Below are 15798 nucleotides of genomic sequence, written 5' to 3'. Positions count from 1 at the left end.
CCACCTGCAGCACCCACTGTGAACGTTGTAATACATGGTCTCCTTTGTCTCAGGGCTCTGCCTCTCTGCCCAGTGTGGGGCTTGCTCATCTCTACCTACCGGGTGTTTGGCTCCGTGGCCCGCATGCCTGCTGTCTTTCACTTGGTCTGGGGCTCGCAGGAATGCCTGCTACTTGGGGACCAGGCCAGTCCCTCAGGGGAGAAATGGAATGGTGAGGGGTGTGTGCAGGGCCTGCAGTCAGCAGACTGTTGAACTATTGAAATTCTTCCACGTTAGCTGGGAAATCGCCGTGGCCCTGAGCCCTCCCAGTACACCATTGCCATCCTGGCCACCCCCATCCCTCCCCTGGGTGCCCCCTCACCTTCTCTGATCCTGCAATTAAAGGGTTAATGTGTGGCATCTGGATGGGACTCTCAGGGCCTTGTCTAGCACTATGACCTGCGCCCATTCTGACTGTTGGTTAAAAAATGGGATTGTCTCCTGCTGGGGTGCATGTGTGTGGTGCTTGTGTTGTTATTTCAATCCCCAACCCCACTCTCATCCAAAGGCCCCCCTTCTGACTGAGCTGTTACCAGAAATGAATGGCTTAATCCCTATTTCCTGGAGGGCCTGTCCAGCTGGGGTGTTAGGGTGCAGAGAGAGTTCATAAAGCCTGGCACACGAGTTCAGAATCTCAAACAGATCCCCCAGTGACAGCAGGTGGGGGTCCAGGGTTCTGCCTGACGCTGGCGCTGGATTGGTTCTGTGTGAGGGTGTGCCTGCCCTCCCTGGTTTCACCTCAAACACCCCATTGCCCCCCAGCTTTAGGGACCTCAGGGCTGGAAGGAGCCTTAGATGTCTAGTCTGAACTGTTTGCAAATGAGACCGAGGCTCACTTTCACGACAGCGTTTACCGCCCCAGTCCCTTTGGTACAGGCTTGCATGTCCTGCCATAAAAAGCCAGGGCTGCGGCTGGGGCCCCTCATGCTTGTGTGTATTAGCGTCTACATTACTCCAGGCTTTGTGCGGTGTCAAGATGCATAATCCTCGCCTAGTGTCTCCTCCGACTGCGTGCCTCCCGCCGGCCGCCCCTCTCGGGGTTTATTCAGCAGCTCCGAGCCCTCTGGGTCAGGTGTCTCCTCTGTTCAGGGCTGGCTGCACAGCCGGGCATTCTTGGCAGCTCCTGGGCTTCCCATCCTCACACAGCACATCCTGCCTCCCGCCCGTCCTGGCAGGAGATGAAGACTTCTTTCAGGGCCTCCTGATTACGACGCCCCTTTCCTCGGGCTGCTGGTGCGGGAGGGGGACGGTGTACGAGCGTGTGCACGTATGTGTGTCCCTGCTTCTCTTCTGCAAACCCCCGGTGCGGGTCGGGGAAGGGCTGCTTTGCAACCCAGATCCGGAGTCCCAGTAGGCAGCGCCCCCGCCCCTCGTCCCCGTACTTCTTCCTCCCGGCGGATTCCCGACGGCAAGGACAAAGCTCCGATCTTTGAAACCCTGAAGTGTTGGAGCTAAGTCAGTATCGATCCCAGGGAGCTCACCTACGGGCATCTAGAAGTCCGGCCTCGCATCGTCGGCGGGTGGGCAGGAAAACCGAGCGCAGGTGAAAACCCCCTTCCGCGCGCCTCCTCTTCGGGCTCCGCGCATCTCTCTGCCTCTGCAGCCCCCTGGTGGCGGCGCGGAGAACTCGCCCGGCTAATGCGCAAGCGCAGTGATTCCGCGCCCTAAGTCATCCTTAAACCGCCGCCCCTCCTGCTTCACCAACTGAACCCTCATTCCCACGCCCCCAACCCAGGAGGAGGCCGAATGGAGCAGAAGCCCCTGGCCCTCGTCTATATGGAATCAGGCGATGGACGTGGTTTCTGGGATCAGCCACGCCCCCCATCTCAATGGCTTCAGGCACCCTTCTCCCCCAAATCCCAGGCCTCAGCTGAAGAGAAGATCAGCCCTAAATAGATGCTCCTCACACTGCTCGCCCGCACCCACCCAGACAAGCCGGGCCAGAGCTGAGGTTTCTCCGGAGCTCTCTTTGCAGTTGGAGCCAAACCCACAGAGGTCGCCCTTGGAGCACAGAGGGGTGTGTTCCCAAAGGTCACTTTTGGTCAGATGCTCTGAGCTCAGAGAGATTTTCTCCGTGGAAACAAAGCCATGCATTTACTCAACTAACATTTATACACGGCGGTTAGGTCCCCAGGCCCATCCACAAAAGCCTATTTAACTAGTATGCCAAGCGACCCCGTATAACGGTTTTATGAGCAATTGTGTGCCAAGCTGCAGCCGAGGACGCCAGGACCACAGCCCTCTCCTTGCAGTGGGGCATCTCCTGCCCCCTCGTCCAGCAAGCTGGGGCCTCGCTCTAAGGAAAGATGAGGAGAAGCACCCAGAGGTGGAAGTTTTGGGGTGTGACTGGGCGTGGGTAGTGCAAGCGTCCTGGAATCTGGACATGTGGGGGCTGGCAAGGGCTCCAGTGGCTTGTGCACAGTGGAGGCTTCTAGATGGGATGGGGAGGAGATAAAGGAGATAAAGGAGAGAGAAATAGAGACTTGGGGGAGTGACTTTGGGCCCCCCCCAGGCTGGAGGAGGGTGTGAAGGTCCTAGACACATACACAGCCAACAACAGGTTGGGAGGCTTAGGAGGGGAGGGACTAGGAGTGGGGAGGACAATGAGGTCGTAGCGCGAAGGCTGGGGGGTTGGGTCCTCTAGCCTGTCACATCTTGGAGCTGCTTCTTAGCCTTGAGCTGATATTTGTGGCGTCTGTGACTTATGGTCAAAAAACAACTTGTAAAATTTGGACAACTTAGGTAACTGTACTTGGGAGCACTGCATATCCCAGAGGGCCATGGTCTACATATCTCTGTCTTCCCTTGGTCATCAAGTCAGTGAAATCTGGCACCACTGTGTGAATTCTTACACATTTTCTTTGCCTAAAGTACATGCACATGTTTTGGTTATAGCTGTTGCGGTTCTGTTTATGTCACTATCACACATGACATTCACCGACATTCATTCATCAGACATACCCGACACCACTTAGCAGTAGAAAAGCCCAGTTCCACTTTGCTGTGTCTTTAAAGAGTGATTTTATGGCTATTGCAAAAGCTTTGAAGATACTAAGTCTCCTACCTGGCAGCTCGGGATGCAACATGGATATTGGAAAGTCTATCAGCCACTGTATTGTCTTATTGATCTATTACCACAAGTAAATCTATACCAGCTCCTTTCTGAAATCCTTTGATATGGCACCAAACTCAACAGATGCCCACGGGCCCACACAACAGCGTCTGGGATTCCTTCTCCATCCTGTCAGTCACAGTTTCGGGGCTCTTTACTGACAAGCACCATAGAGGGTGCCATGTTGGACAAGGCACAATATAAGGTGTGATTACCAAGAAGATAAGCAGCTGTGAGAGAGCTGTTAGTGACAGTCCTGCACCGGGACTGAAGGAAACCATTCCATCATTTTACTGTATCTGATGCTTGAGGGTGATATGTACATTGAGAGCTCCATTTTACATTTCCATGAATCTACTCTTATTATAGCTTGGCTGCGAACAAGAGATGCTGTATATATTGGTTCAGATTAGGTTGAGCTGTGAGACACAGATACCCTGAGAACAATCGTGGTTTAACCAAGATAGACTTTTATTTCTCTCTCACATTGAGCTCCAGGGCTGGTATGGTGTTTAACAGTGTCAGAGATTCAGACTTTTTTCCATCTTCTTGTTCCACCAGCCTCAACACGGCTCTTCCTTCTCATGTCCAATATGACTGCTTGAGTTCCAGCTTTCAGGTTTGCATTCAAATCAGCAGGAAAGAGGAAGGGGAAAGAAGGACCCATCACCCTCTTTATAAGGCCACCTTCTAGAAGTTGCACACAGCAGTTCTCCTTACAGAGCATTGGACAAAACTTACGTGTGGCCACACATAACTGGAAGGAAGGATGGGGAACTAGGACTTATTCTGGAAGTCCATGTGCCCAAATGAAACAGAAAGTTCTATTAGGAACTGTGGAATTATGGATATCGGGGAACAATTCTCTGCCTGCCATGTCTCTAAATCATTTCTTTAGATCCAGAAAGGGGGGATTCTCCAGTGGCTGCTTTTACCAATAAAGCAGTCCCACAGTTTCCATAAAAATTAACTGTTTAAGAACATATTTGCCCTGAGGGGAGGGGGTTCCAATATTATCTACCCCCGAGCACTAGGCAAAGTATTAAGCAGAAATTTAAAAACAAATAGGCTATGTATTCTGTTTTGCTGGCAAAATTCCCTCTAGGGATTTCTTGAAGTTTCTGCAGGCTGTTACAGGCACCTAGAGCTTGTTCTTGTTGTCACATTTTCCTCCCTGACTTCACCATCTCTATTGGTGTGCTCGCCTCTGAGTGAGACGGTAATTGGCCTTGTTGGAGTATAAGTAGAATAGTTATATTATTCTATATACTATGTGTATATACTATATACTATGTGTATCATCTCAAGATGATTTTAATTAGAAATGTCAGCCAGTTGAATTTTCAGAGACCCATGCCATACAGATAAGTATTCAATACTCCAATCCTTAAACTCCAGTGGTCTATATATCTATTTGCCCTCTAGAGCAGTGCTGTCCACTAGAACTTTCTGTGATGAAGGAAATATTCTGCATCTGTGCAATCCAATGTGGCAGCCATTAGCCGCATGAGGCTATCAAGCACTTGAAAAGTGGTTAGTGCACCTAAAGAATTTTATTTTTTTGTTTGTTTTTTGGCCACACGGCATGCAGGATCTTAGCTCCCCAACCAGAGATGGAACCCGTGTCCCCTGCATTGGGAGAGCAGAGTTTTAACCACTGGACCGCCAGGGAAGTCCCACAAGAATTGTATTTTTAATTTTATTAAATTTTAATTAATCTAAATAGCCACATGTAGCTAGTGGCTACCATACCAGAGAGCACAACCCTAAGGTATCTTGCTGTTTAAAGATCCATATGATTTGGATCCATTTTTAGTAATATGATGAAGAGATCCAAGTTTAATACAGACGTGGGAGATGCAGATTTCAGAATTCACACGTGCCAATTAATTTCTGGTCTTCTTTTTTGGGGTAGGGTGTTTCAAGGGCGAGGGCTTTTCCCTGATCCTAGGCAGAATTTTTCTCCCCCAATTTACTGAAAATTTTATGGTTCATTCCTTTTAATCATAAAATCAATAAGGGAAGACATAGTTTTGGGGTGCAGTTGCTTTTTAAAAAATCAGGTTTACTGAGATATATTTTACATAAAATGAAATTCATCCTCCTTAGCTGTACTGTCCTATGAGTTTTAACAAGCATATTCATTGTGTAATCACCACCACTATCAAGATAAAGGCTATTTCTACCCCTCCCATAACGTTCCTCACAGGCATAATTGTTTTCAGTTCACTCCTGGTTAATGTGTCATAAGTGTAATGAACAAATTTTAATACTCTCATTGGGTTTAGGTCATCTCTTTAACTTCTGCTTTATTGGATTGTGCCTCAAGGTGAAAAAATCTACTGAGGTCATATAATAAATGAGACTTGTTGGGGCAGCCAAGGGAAAGCAAACTGGTGATGGACATAGTTTATTGATATTGAGAAGAATATATCAGCTAGATGAATGCATACACGCTAATCAAGGATTGACTTAGAAAGATCTTGTAGTAAGGAAATAATATCAGGTACAGTGCTAAACACATTTTGTTTATTTTTATTTATTTACTCTTTTTAACTTTAAAAAATTTTTTATTTTATTTTATTTTTGGCTGCATTGGGTCTTCGTTGCTGTGCGTGGGCTTTCTCTAGTTGCGGTGAGCCGGGGCTACTCTTCGTTGCAGTGCGCGGGCTTCTTACTGCGGGGGCTTCTCTTGTTGCGGATCACGGGCTCTAGGCGCGCGGGCTTCAGTAGTTGTGGCACACGGGCTCAGCAGTTTTGGCTCGCGGACTCTAGAGCGCAGGCTCAGTAGTTGTGGCGCACGGGCTTAGTTGCTCCGTGGCATGTGGGATCTTCGCGGACCAGGGCTCGAACCCGTGTCGCCTGTATTGGCAGGCGGATTCTTAACCACTGCACCACCAAGGAAGCCCTATTTTAAAAAAATTAGATGAGTGAAATATATAGAGTACTTAGAACAATCCCTGGCATCTAGTAAGCACGATTTAAGAATTAGCTATTAAAAAAAAGAATTAGCTATTATTCTTTTAAAAAACTTTATTGATAGTTGATTTACAACATCGTGTTTGTTTCAGGTGTACAGTAAAGTGATTCAGTTGTGTATTTTTTTCAGATTAAATTCCACTCTAGGTTATTATAAGATATTGAGTATAATTCCATGTACTATACAGTAAATCCTTGTTGCTTATCTATTTTAGGTATAGTAGTTTGTATCTGTTAATTCCCTACCCCTAATTTTTCTCTCCCTCCCTCTTCCCTTTGGTAACCATAAAGTTGTTTTCTATGTCTGTGAGTGTGTTTTGCATATAGATTCATTTGTATTAGTTTTTAGATTCCGTATATAAGTGATATCATATAATATTTGTCTTTCTCTGACTTCACTAGGTATAATATTCTTTAGGTCCATCCAGGTTGCTGCAAATGGCATTCTTTTTTATTTTTTAATTAAAAATTTTTTTGTTTTACTTTTTAAACTTTAAAAAAATTGAAGTATAGTTGATTTAGTGTTGTGTTAATTTCTGCTGTACAGCAAAGTGACTCAGTTATACATATATATATATACACATTATTATTTTTTTTTAACAGTCACTTTACTTTTTATTTTATTTTTTATTTTTGGCTCTGTGGGTCCTTGTTGCTGTGTGCAGGCTTTCTCTAGTTGCGGCGAGCGGGGCTACTCTTCGTTGCGTCGCGCGGGCTTCTCTTTGCGGTGGCTTCTCTTGTTTCAGGGCACGGGCTCTAGGCGTGCGGGCTTCAGTAGTTGTGGCACGCGGGCTCAGTAGGTGTGACGCACGGGCTTAGTTGCTCTGCGGCATGTGGGATCTTCCCGGACCAGGGCTTGAACCCATTTCCCCTGAACTGGCAAACGGATTCTTAACAACTGTGCCACCAAGGAAGCCCTACACATTATTTTCTTAATATTATTTTCCATTATGGTTTGTCCCAGGACATTGAATATATTTCCCTGTGCTATAAAGTAGGACCTTATTGTCCAATATTTCATTCTTTTTTTTAATCACTGAGTAATATTTAGAATTAGCTATTTGGGGCAAGGGATAAATTGGGAGATTGGGATTGACATATACACACTACTCTAAATAAAATAGATAATTAATAAGAACCTGCTGAACAGCACAGGGAACTCTACTCAGTACTCTGTAATGGCCTATATGGGAAAAGAATCTTAAAAAAAAAGAGTGGATATATGTATATGCATAACTGATTCACTTTGCTGTACACCTGAAACTAACACAACATTGTAAATCAGCTATACTTCAATAAAAATTTAAAAAAAGAATTAGCTATTATTTTTATATGGTATTTTAAATTTTTATTTATTTATTTATTTGGCTGCATTGTCTTTGTTGCTGCACGGGCTTTCTCTAGTTGTGGCGAGCGGGGGCTACTCTTCGTTGCGGTGCGCAGGCTTCTCATTGCGGTGGCTTCTCTTGTTGTGGGTCACGGGCTCTAGGCGCGTGGCTTCAGTAGTTGCAGTTCACGGGCTCTAGAGCGCATGCTCAGTAGTTGTGGCGCACCAGCTTAGTTGCTCCGCGGCATGTGGGATCTTCCCGGACCAGGGATGAAACCCATGTCCCCTGCATTGGCAGGTGGATCCTTGACCACTGTGCCACCAGGGAAGTCCCTAACTATTATTCTTAATATTGCTATAATTCACAATTAACTTCTGAGATTCACCTACCTTTGGACTGAACAAAATGAGATGTTAAAGAGTTCTGTTGGTGGGATGGATTATCTCAAGTTTCTCCAGCTATTTTATCATAATTGTTTTTTTACATACTCTGTTAGAGACTTGGCCCTGTTTCATACTTACATTTTTTGGTGGAGATGTGAAATTCCAGAGGTTCAAAGTGGGAGCTTTTCTATTTCCCGGAATTGCAGTAGTAAATTCAACATACCCAAGGGCAGGTGAAATCACCATAGGAACTTTTTTGTTTCTCTGTAACCTCATTTAATGTTATCACAACTTATTCCTTTAGATACTTTCTCCTCCACATGCCCCAACAGTCAAAATAGCCCTCTTATTAGATTAGGTTTCCTAATTAAAAGTTCCTGTTGATCCTGTATCCCAAAGTTCCTAGAATTCTGCAATGTTGTCCTTTGTCCAAAGTTTTAATAGAGTGTAGTGTTTCCAGACAGATCTACTACTGTAACAGATCTGGAGGGAAGGAAATTGAAGTTATTTGTGCTGTCCTAGGAGAGGATCTGGCTTGATCTTCAGGGCAAAGCTTTTTAAACTCAAAGGGTGAATCAGAGGAGGTGTGTTGAAGTGCTTCCTTTCCTGTATGTTCTGAGAAAACATGTTCTTAAAATTTGTAAGCTCTTTGTCTTGGAGATTCCCTTTGGCTTTGTTCCCAGCACTTTTCAACTGCATGAGTTGAGGGTTTGCCAAGATTCTTTCTATGGCTGTAGCTTCTGTATCTGCTAGAATTGGACGGGTTTTGATGCTTCTTTAATCTCTTTTGTAAATGTATTAAGTTGCTAGTGAGCCTCTTATGTTTTTGAGATTTTGCTATCCCCCAATCTAATGATCCATGACCAGAGAAGACTCTTTATCTCTACCTTCCCTGGCTTCTCAAATTCTATTTTTTAAAAAATATTTATTTATTTATTATTTATTTTGGCTGCACCAGGTCTTAGCTGCGTCACACGGGATCTTCGTTGACACACGTGGGATCTTTAGTTGCAGCATGCGGAATCTTTAGTTGCAGCATGCAAACTTTTAGTAGACTCTTTATCTCTACCTTCCCTGGCTTCTCAAATTCTATTTTTAAAAAAATATTTATTTATTTATTATTTATTTTGGCTGCACCAGGTCTTAGCTGCGTCACACGGGATCTTCGTTGACACATGTGGGATCTTTAGTTGCAGCATGCGGAATCTTTAGTTGCAGCATGCAAACTTTTAGTTGCGGCATGCATGTGGGGTCTAGTTCCCTGACCAGGGATCAAACCAGGACACGCTGCATTGGGAGTGTGGAGTCTTAGCCACTGGACCACCAGGGAAGTACCTCAAATTCTTTTTCATTTTTCAGTTTTCTAGCAGCTTATCCTACAGCCTCCAGTAAAGGCTACTAAGAGAGGGCCTACATTTTTTTAAGAGAAAGATTGTAAACTCTACTTTGCCTGTCCAATATGGTAGCCACTAGTCACATATGGCTATAATTTAAATTTAACTAGTTTAGAATTAAATGAAAATTTCAGCCCATTTGTTGCACCAGCCAGTGGCATTTTCAGTGCTCAAGAGTACATGTGGCTAGTGGCTGCTCTATTGGGCAGCTCAGATATAAACATTTCCATCAAAGCAGAAAGTTCTAATGGGCAGGGCTGCTCTAGATGTTCTCTGATGAGCACACTCACTTTATAGATACTATGACTCTCTACCTCTGTAGACCTTCTCCTTTCTAAAGTTAATTTTGAAGAGTTGTCTTCTGTTGGTATATTTCTTTATATTCAGTTATTTAACAAAAATATAAATATTGCAACAGAGCAATGATTAGTATATTTTCATGGCTGCTGTCTGAGGTACAGCCAAACTGCAGAAGTGCTGGTGCTGCCAAAGCCTCTACATTTGGCCATATTTATCCCGACTTTTTTTTTTTTTTTAAACTTTTGGCTGTGTTGGGTCTTCGTTGCGGCAAGCAGGGTCTACTCTTTGTTGCGGTGCGCGGGCTTCTCATTGCGGTGGCTTCTCTTTGCAGAGCACGGGCTCTAGGGCAGGTGGGCTTCAGTAGTTGTGGCGCACGGGGTTAGTTGCTCCGCGGCATGTGGGATCTTCTCAGACCAGGGCTCGAACCGCGTCCGCTGCATTGGTAGGCGGATTCTTAACCACTGCGCCACCAGGGAAGTCCCTACCCTGACTTTTATATGTGTAACCTTTTCTCTAACTTTTTTGTAAAGAATGTTGGAGTGGGACTTCCCTGGTGGCGCAGTGGTTAAGAATCCGCCTACCAATGCAGCGGACGCGGTTCGAGCCCTGGTCTGGGAAGATCCCACATGCCGCGGAGCAACTAACCCCGTGCGCCACAACTACGGAGCCTGCGCTCTAGAACCTGCAAGCCACAACCACTGAAGCCGCGCGCCTAGAGCCGGTGCTCTGCAACAAGAGAAGCCACCACAACGAATAGTAGCCCCAGCTCACCGCAACTAGAGAAAGCCTGCGCGCAGCAACGAAGACCCAACGCAGTCAAATAAATAAAAAATTTGAAAATGTATATATATTTTAAAAAATGTTGGAGTATTCCAACAAATTGTTCACAAATCCCATGATTTCTTGTTCCAAGGCTAAATCCCACTGTTGGCCACTAGATGGAGATGGGAGCCTATTGAACATTCTCTAGCTTTACAGAACATGTAAAATTCAGATTCTTGGCAATGGATAATCTGACTTTTCCCTCAAAAATCTTAGACTATTTCTCATAAAAATTAACCCACAGTTTTATTTATTTATTTTAAAGTTTTATGTTTATTTATTTTTAAAATTTTATTATTATTTTTTACTTTTTATTTATTTATGTATGTATTTATTATTATTATTATTTTGGCCACATCGCGCGGCATGTGGGATCTTAGTTCTCTGACCAGGGATCAAACCTGTGCCCCCTGCATTGGGACCACAGAGTCTTAACCACTGGACAGCCAGGGAAGACCCTAATTTTATTATTTTTTATTGAAGTATAGTTGATTTACAATGTTGTGTTAATCTCTGCTGTACAGCAAAGTGATTCAGCTATACATATATATATTCTTTTTCATATTCTTTTCCATTATGGTTTATCCAAAATATTGAATATAGTTCCCTGTGCTCTACAGTAGGACCTGGTTGTTTATCCATCCTATAGATAATAGTTTACATCTGCCCATCCCAGACTCCCAGTCCTTCCCTCTCCCAGCCACAGTTTTCGTTTCCTATAGTTGTCCAGTAAAACAGGGAAAGGAAAGAAGTACTAAATCATTTACCTTCCATGTTTCCTTGTGACAACCCTCTACCCCCACGAGGTCAAGCTTCAAAACCTGATGTGATGGTTAGAATCCTGAGTTAACTTACAGCTTAATGACTGCAGTCTGATAACATCTCATTAGGAGGAATTCTCGGCCAAACAGAAAGTCAGGGAGACCATCTCCTTCTTTTTTTTTTTTTTTGTGGTATGCGGGCCTCTCACTGTTTTGGCCTCTCCCGTTTCGGAGCACAGGCTCCAGACGCGCAGGCTCAGCAGCCATGGCTCACGGGCCCAGCCGCTCCGCGGCGGCATGTGGGATCTTCCCGGACCGGGGCACAAACCCGTGTCCTCTGCATCGGCAGGCAGACTCTCAACCACTGCGCCACCAGGGAAGCCCTTTCCTTCTTTTTTGGCCATGCCATGTGGTATGCAGGATCTTAGTTCCCCGACCAGGGATTGAACCCATGTCCCCTGAAGTGGAAGCATAGAGTCCTAACCACTGGACCGCCAAGGAATCCCCAAATTTATTTTATTTTTTAACTCCAAATTGGTCCACAGAAACGTATAGGACGAGTAGGAGTCCCTACACCATGGATTAAGATAGAGGATTTGTTTGAGCTCAGCTGTGCGGTGCTCTGATGGCCTTTTCTCTCCCTTTACAGGATTCCTTCTTGGAGGATGTAGAAACAGTTAATCTAAGCCCTTCCCATCCCTTTGACTTCCTGTGGACCAAGCCTCCCTGGTGCTCGTGGGCCCAATGAATTCTTCCATCTTCTCACCCAGGCTCTTTCCTCTACTTCTTGCCCCAGCAACAGCTACACTAACTCAGAGAATTTCTCTGATTGGCTGAATACAGCAGGGGGCTCCCCCATTCTAAAATGTTTCATCCTCTTTACCTTCTCCCTCTTCCTTTACCCTCCACACCGACTGGGACTTATTTGGTTAAAGCTCCAGGGGACAATGGTCCTCCGTGGGGCGCTGGTCCTGGGACTCCACACCTTGATGACCCTCCTGAGCCCCCAGGAAGCTGGGGCCATCAAGGGTGAGTGCAGAGGGTGCTGGGTGAGGAGAGGAGATTGAGGGCGTGGGGTTACACGCCAGATGGTACAGAGAGTGAACAGTTCCTTTCCTCTGGTTTATGGGCAACTTCTTTTACCCGCATCCCTCTCACCTCTCTCAGGTCTGTCCTGGACCTAAAATACAGGTGCAGCTCAGCCCAGCATCACATTCAGGTGCCTCCTCATTCCTCCCTCCTCTCTGAGACCCAAACCTCCGTCCTACTGCTGGCCAGCATCCTGATTTCTGTACCACTTCCTGGCTTCGGGCGAGCCCATTTTCTATTGCTGTATTTATCACCAGGTCAATAGGTAGCTGTTTATCTGTCTTTATCCTGCTCTAGACTTGAGTTCCTTGTGTGCGGGGTCCACAGCTGGTTTGTCTGTATTTCCTTGGGGCCTGGTATCGTGCTGGGCACATGGTGGTTTCTCACGATTATTGCACAAATAATTTCATAGAATTATAAAAGCATCTTATCAACGAACACCTAACTTCCAATTTCTAGAAAATTGAGCCTCAGTCATGGGAAGACTCACATTTGTGCATAATGCTCTGAGACAGAAGAGTTGGGACATGAACCCTGAACTTCTGACTCCTTTTCCACTGCTCTTTGCAATACCTTGGGCTGGCTTTTTTTTGTGTGTGTTTGGTACGCGGGCCTCTCACTGTTGTGGCCTCTCCCGTTGCGGAGCACAGGCTCCGGACGCGCAGGCTCAGCGGCCATGGCTCACGGGCCCAGCCGCTCCGCGGCATGTGGGCTCTTCCCGGACCGGGGCACGAACCCGTGTCCCCTGCATCGGCAGGCGGACTCTCAACCACTGCGCCACCAGGGAAGCCCCTGGGCTGCCTTTTTCTATCCCTTCAGTCTCTGGTCACAAATCTTAATTCTTACTCCTGCCTGCTATCACCTGTTTTCCCTCACATCCACTTACACTGCATCTCTGTGCCCAAAGCTCCATGGATGCTCTTAACCTTACTTATTTTCTCCTCATCCCACCCCTGCTCACCTGTCATCTCACACACAGGACCTGGTAGCACAGCTGGAGCAGACCATCAGACCAAGATTTAACTCTGGGGATCCCAAGCCTGAGTTTAGGCAACCTCTCCTCTTCCCAACCCCGTATGCCAGGCTGCACCCATGTCTCTGTGTTGGCCAGTGTGCAGGGGATGTGCCCATGCCCTCCATCCTCTCCCTTCCGTCCCTTGGCAACCCTTCTACTCTCCAAGGACCAGCTCAGCATCAGAATGGGACTCTGCCCCCACACAGAACCAAGGATGGGGCACAGCTCAGAGACTCAATACATCACATCTGATGGATGAGATTGATACCTTTTCTTTTCTCCCCCAACCCTGAACTCACCCAATGCAGCTGACCACATGGGCTCCTACGGACCAGCCTTTTACCAGTCCTATGATGGCTCGGGTCAGTTCACCCATGATTTCGATGGAGAGCAGCTGTTCTCTGTGGACCTGAAGAAGAGGGAGGCTGTGTGGCGTCTGCCTGAATTTGACAACTTCGCCTACTTTGACCCGCAGAGTGGGCTGGCCAGTATCACGATGATCAAAGCGCATCTGGACGTCTTGGTGGAGCGCTCGAACCGTACCAGAGCCGCCAACGGTACCAGGCCTTTCCTCTGTGCCCCCCTCTACCAAGCCCCTGGAAGGCAGGGGAGGCCCAGAGAAGCCTCCTCCCCCCACCCCCCACAGGCCTCTATTGACTCCTGGGCTCCACTCTCAGAATCTGAGACTGTTGTGCTCAGGCCCTTTCCTTCCCAGGAGGTGCTAGATCTTCTCAGATTCCTTCAGCAACCTCTTCCTCTTGAGAAATGACCCCTCCTGCTGGACTCCCCATCAGGGACCTGGCAGATACAGGACCCCCTGGGGCCCCCTCTGCCCTCCACAATCTCTCATCCCTCTGTCCCCCTGCTTCTGTCCTGGTGTCACCATCCTAGACCATTCCCTGCTCTCGGAAAGCTAATAGGAGGAAACACCCTTCAATCCCAGCCCTGATAAGGCCCAGCTGGAGGGCTGAGCCTGTGGGATTCAGGGCCTGGTTCCTCCTAGTGTCTCCAAGAGTGACTGTGCTGCCCAAGTCTCACGTGGAGCTGGGCCAGCCCAACGTCCTCATCTGCGTCGTGGAGAACATCTTCCCCCCTGTCATCAATATCACCTGGCTGCGCAACGGTCAGACCATCACCGAGGGGGTGGCCCAGACCAGCTTCTATGCCCAGCCCGACCATCTGTTCCGGAAGTTCCACTACTTGCCCTTCGTGCCCTCGGTGGACGACTTCTATGACTGCAAGGTGGAGCACTGGGGCCTGGACAAGCCGCTCTTTAAGCACTGGGGTATGAAACCCCCTCCCCAGCACCCCCCTTCTCACACCCGTGTGTCCTTCACTCTGGAATCCCTTTGCCCGACCCCCTGACCCTCCCTTTCTCTCCCAGAGCCCCAGGTGCCTACCCTGCTGCCTGACACCACAGAGACCCTGGTCTACTCCCTCGGCCTGGCCCTTGGCCTGGCCGGCTTCCTCGTGGGCGTCACCCTCATCATCACAGGCACATGCCTGTCCAGCACCCCCAGGTGCGCAGGACTCGGGAGTATGGTGGGGAGGAAAGCAGATGACTCTGCACGGGACGAGGGTGGAGGATGAGAGATTCTGTGAGGAGGGGTGGGGTCAGGGACGAGTGGTAGGCAGGGAATAGAAGAGAAGAGGTGAGGCGAGGGTGTCAGGTTTGGGGGAGGTGGGCAGAGATGGGATCCCAGAAGTGTGAGCTGGGACAACATTGGTCATATGGTTTTTGCTACTTTAGGTAATGGCCCTTCTGAGAGAAACAAGTAGGGGAGACACCCTACGGCTTCCTGGCAAGTGTCTGACAGCCCTTGAATGCTCAGTGCCAGAGTCTACCACATTCATCCCCACCGTGCTGACTTTGAATGGGATCAACCTCTGTCCTATAGGTCTCCTCCTTTTTGGCTCCTGTACTCATGGCAGGGATTTGTGGGGCACCAAGGAGTTCCCTTTCCCACCCCCAAAACACACAGTCACACACAGACACACACACACAGACACACACACACACTTTCTTGCTCTACCCAAAGCCCTGGCTAGCAGCAGTAAAATTTTAAACAGTGTTTGCACTATATGCATTTTACCAGGTCTTGGCCAATTCTTTCAGGGTGTAAGGGATGCTGGGATCTGGAAGTGGGAACTTCTGGGGAAGACTACTGAGCGTGACCACCTGCTACTGGGGATTGACAATCATTCCTGGGCCAGTCTAGCTACGTCTTGCTCCATTTGACTCAGCAGTTTGGGTCCCCTTGTGTGTCACGTGTGAATGGACCGTTTCACATGGACATCATGAAATCAACATCCTGAATTCAGATTTGCCCCAAAAGGGATGCAGAGTATCCTGTTCATTGCAACTCCCTGCAACCAATGACAATTCTACAGGGCACCAGGAGAGGAAACGTTCATGGAAATTTCAGTCTTGTCCAGATTTACTCTGTCATGAAGAGGCCATTGGTATCCAGCCATGATCTACAATGTCATCTCCTTTTTCTACATTCCCTAGAGTCCCAAGCATGACAAAGAGCCCCAAGGCTTGGGTAGGATGGCCATATCTTCTGCCTGGGGTC

General features: G+C 47.4%; 1 protein-coding gene across 1 annotated transcript; it reads left to right on the top strand.

Moving 5' to 3' along the window:
- The first annotated feature begins 12038 nt into the window (after positions 1 to 12038).
- Positions 12039 to 15211, top strand: LOC308624230 (HLA class II histocompatibility antigen, DO alpha chain-like). The gene is made up of 5 exons (XM_081247308.1): positions 12039 to 12147; positions 13531 to 13779; positions 14226 to 14507; positions 14607 to 14742; positions 14973 to 15211. The coding sequence occupies exons 1-5, from the start codon at positions 12066 to 12068 to the stop codon at positions 14974 to 14976; spliced, it is 753 nt and encodes a 250-aa protein (XP_081103434.1). The 5' UTR covers positions 12039 to 12065; the 3' UTR covers positions 14977 to 15211.
- Positions 15212 to 15798: the final 587 nt, after the last annotated feature.

The sequence above is a fragment of the Mesoplodon bidens genome (genome assembly GCF_964165515.1).
Source record: "Mesoplodon bidens genome assembly, chromosome: 10".
Taxonomy (NCBI): domain Eukaryota; kingdom Metazoa; phylum Chordata; class Mammalia; order Artiodactyla; family Ziphiidae; genus Mesoplodon; species Mesoplodon bidens.
This window is presented reverse-complemented; position numbering and strand designations above follow the sequence as displayed.

Bases quoted from the DNA above. Each gene is read 5' to 3' on its own strand.
- LOC308624230 (XM_081247308.1), top strand. From the start codon at position 12,066: ATGGTCCTCCGTGGGGCGCTGGTCCTGGGACTCCACACCTTGATGACC. The intron at 12,148-13,530 runs GTGAGTGCAGAG...CACCCAATGCAG, and splicing joins GGAAGCTGGGGCCATCAAGG to CTGACCACATGGGCTCCTAC. The intron at 14,508-14,606 runs GTATGAAACCCC...TTTCTCTCCCAG, and splicing joins GCCGCTCTTTAAGCACTGGG to AGCCCCAGGTGCCTACCCTG.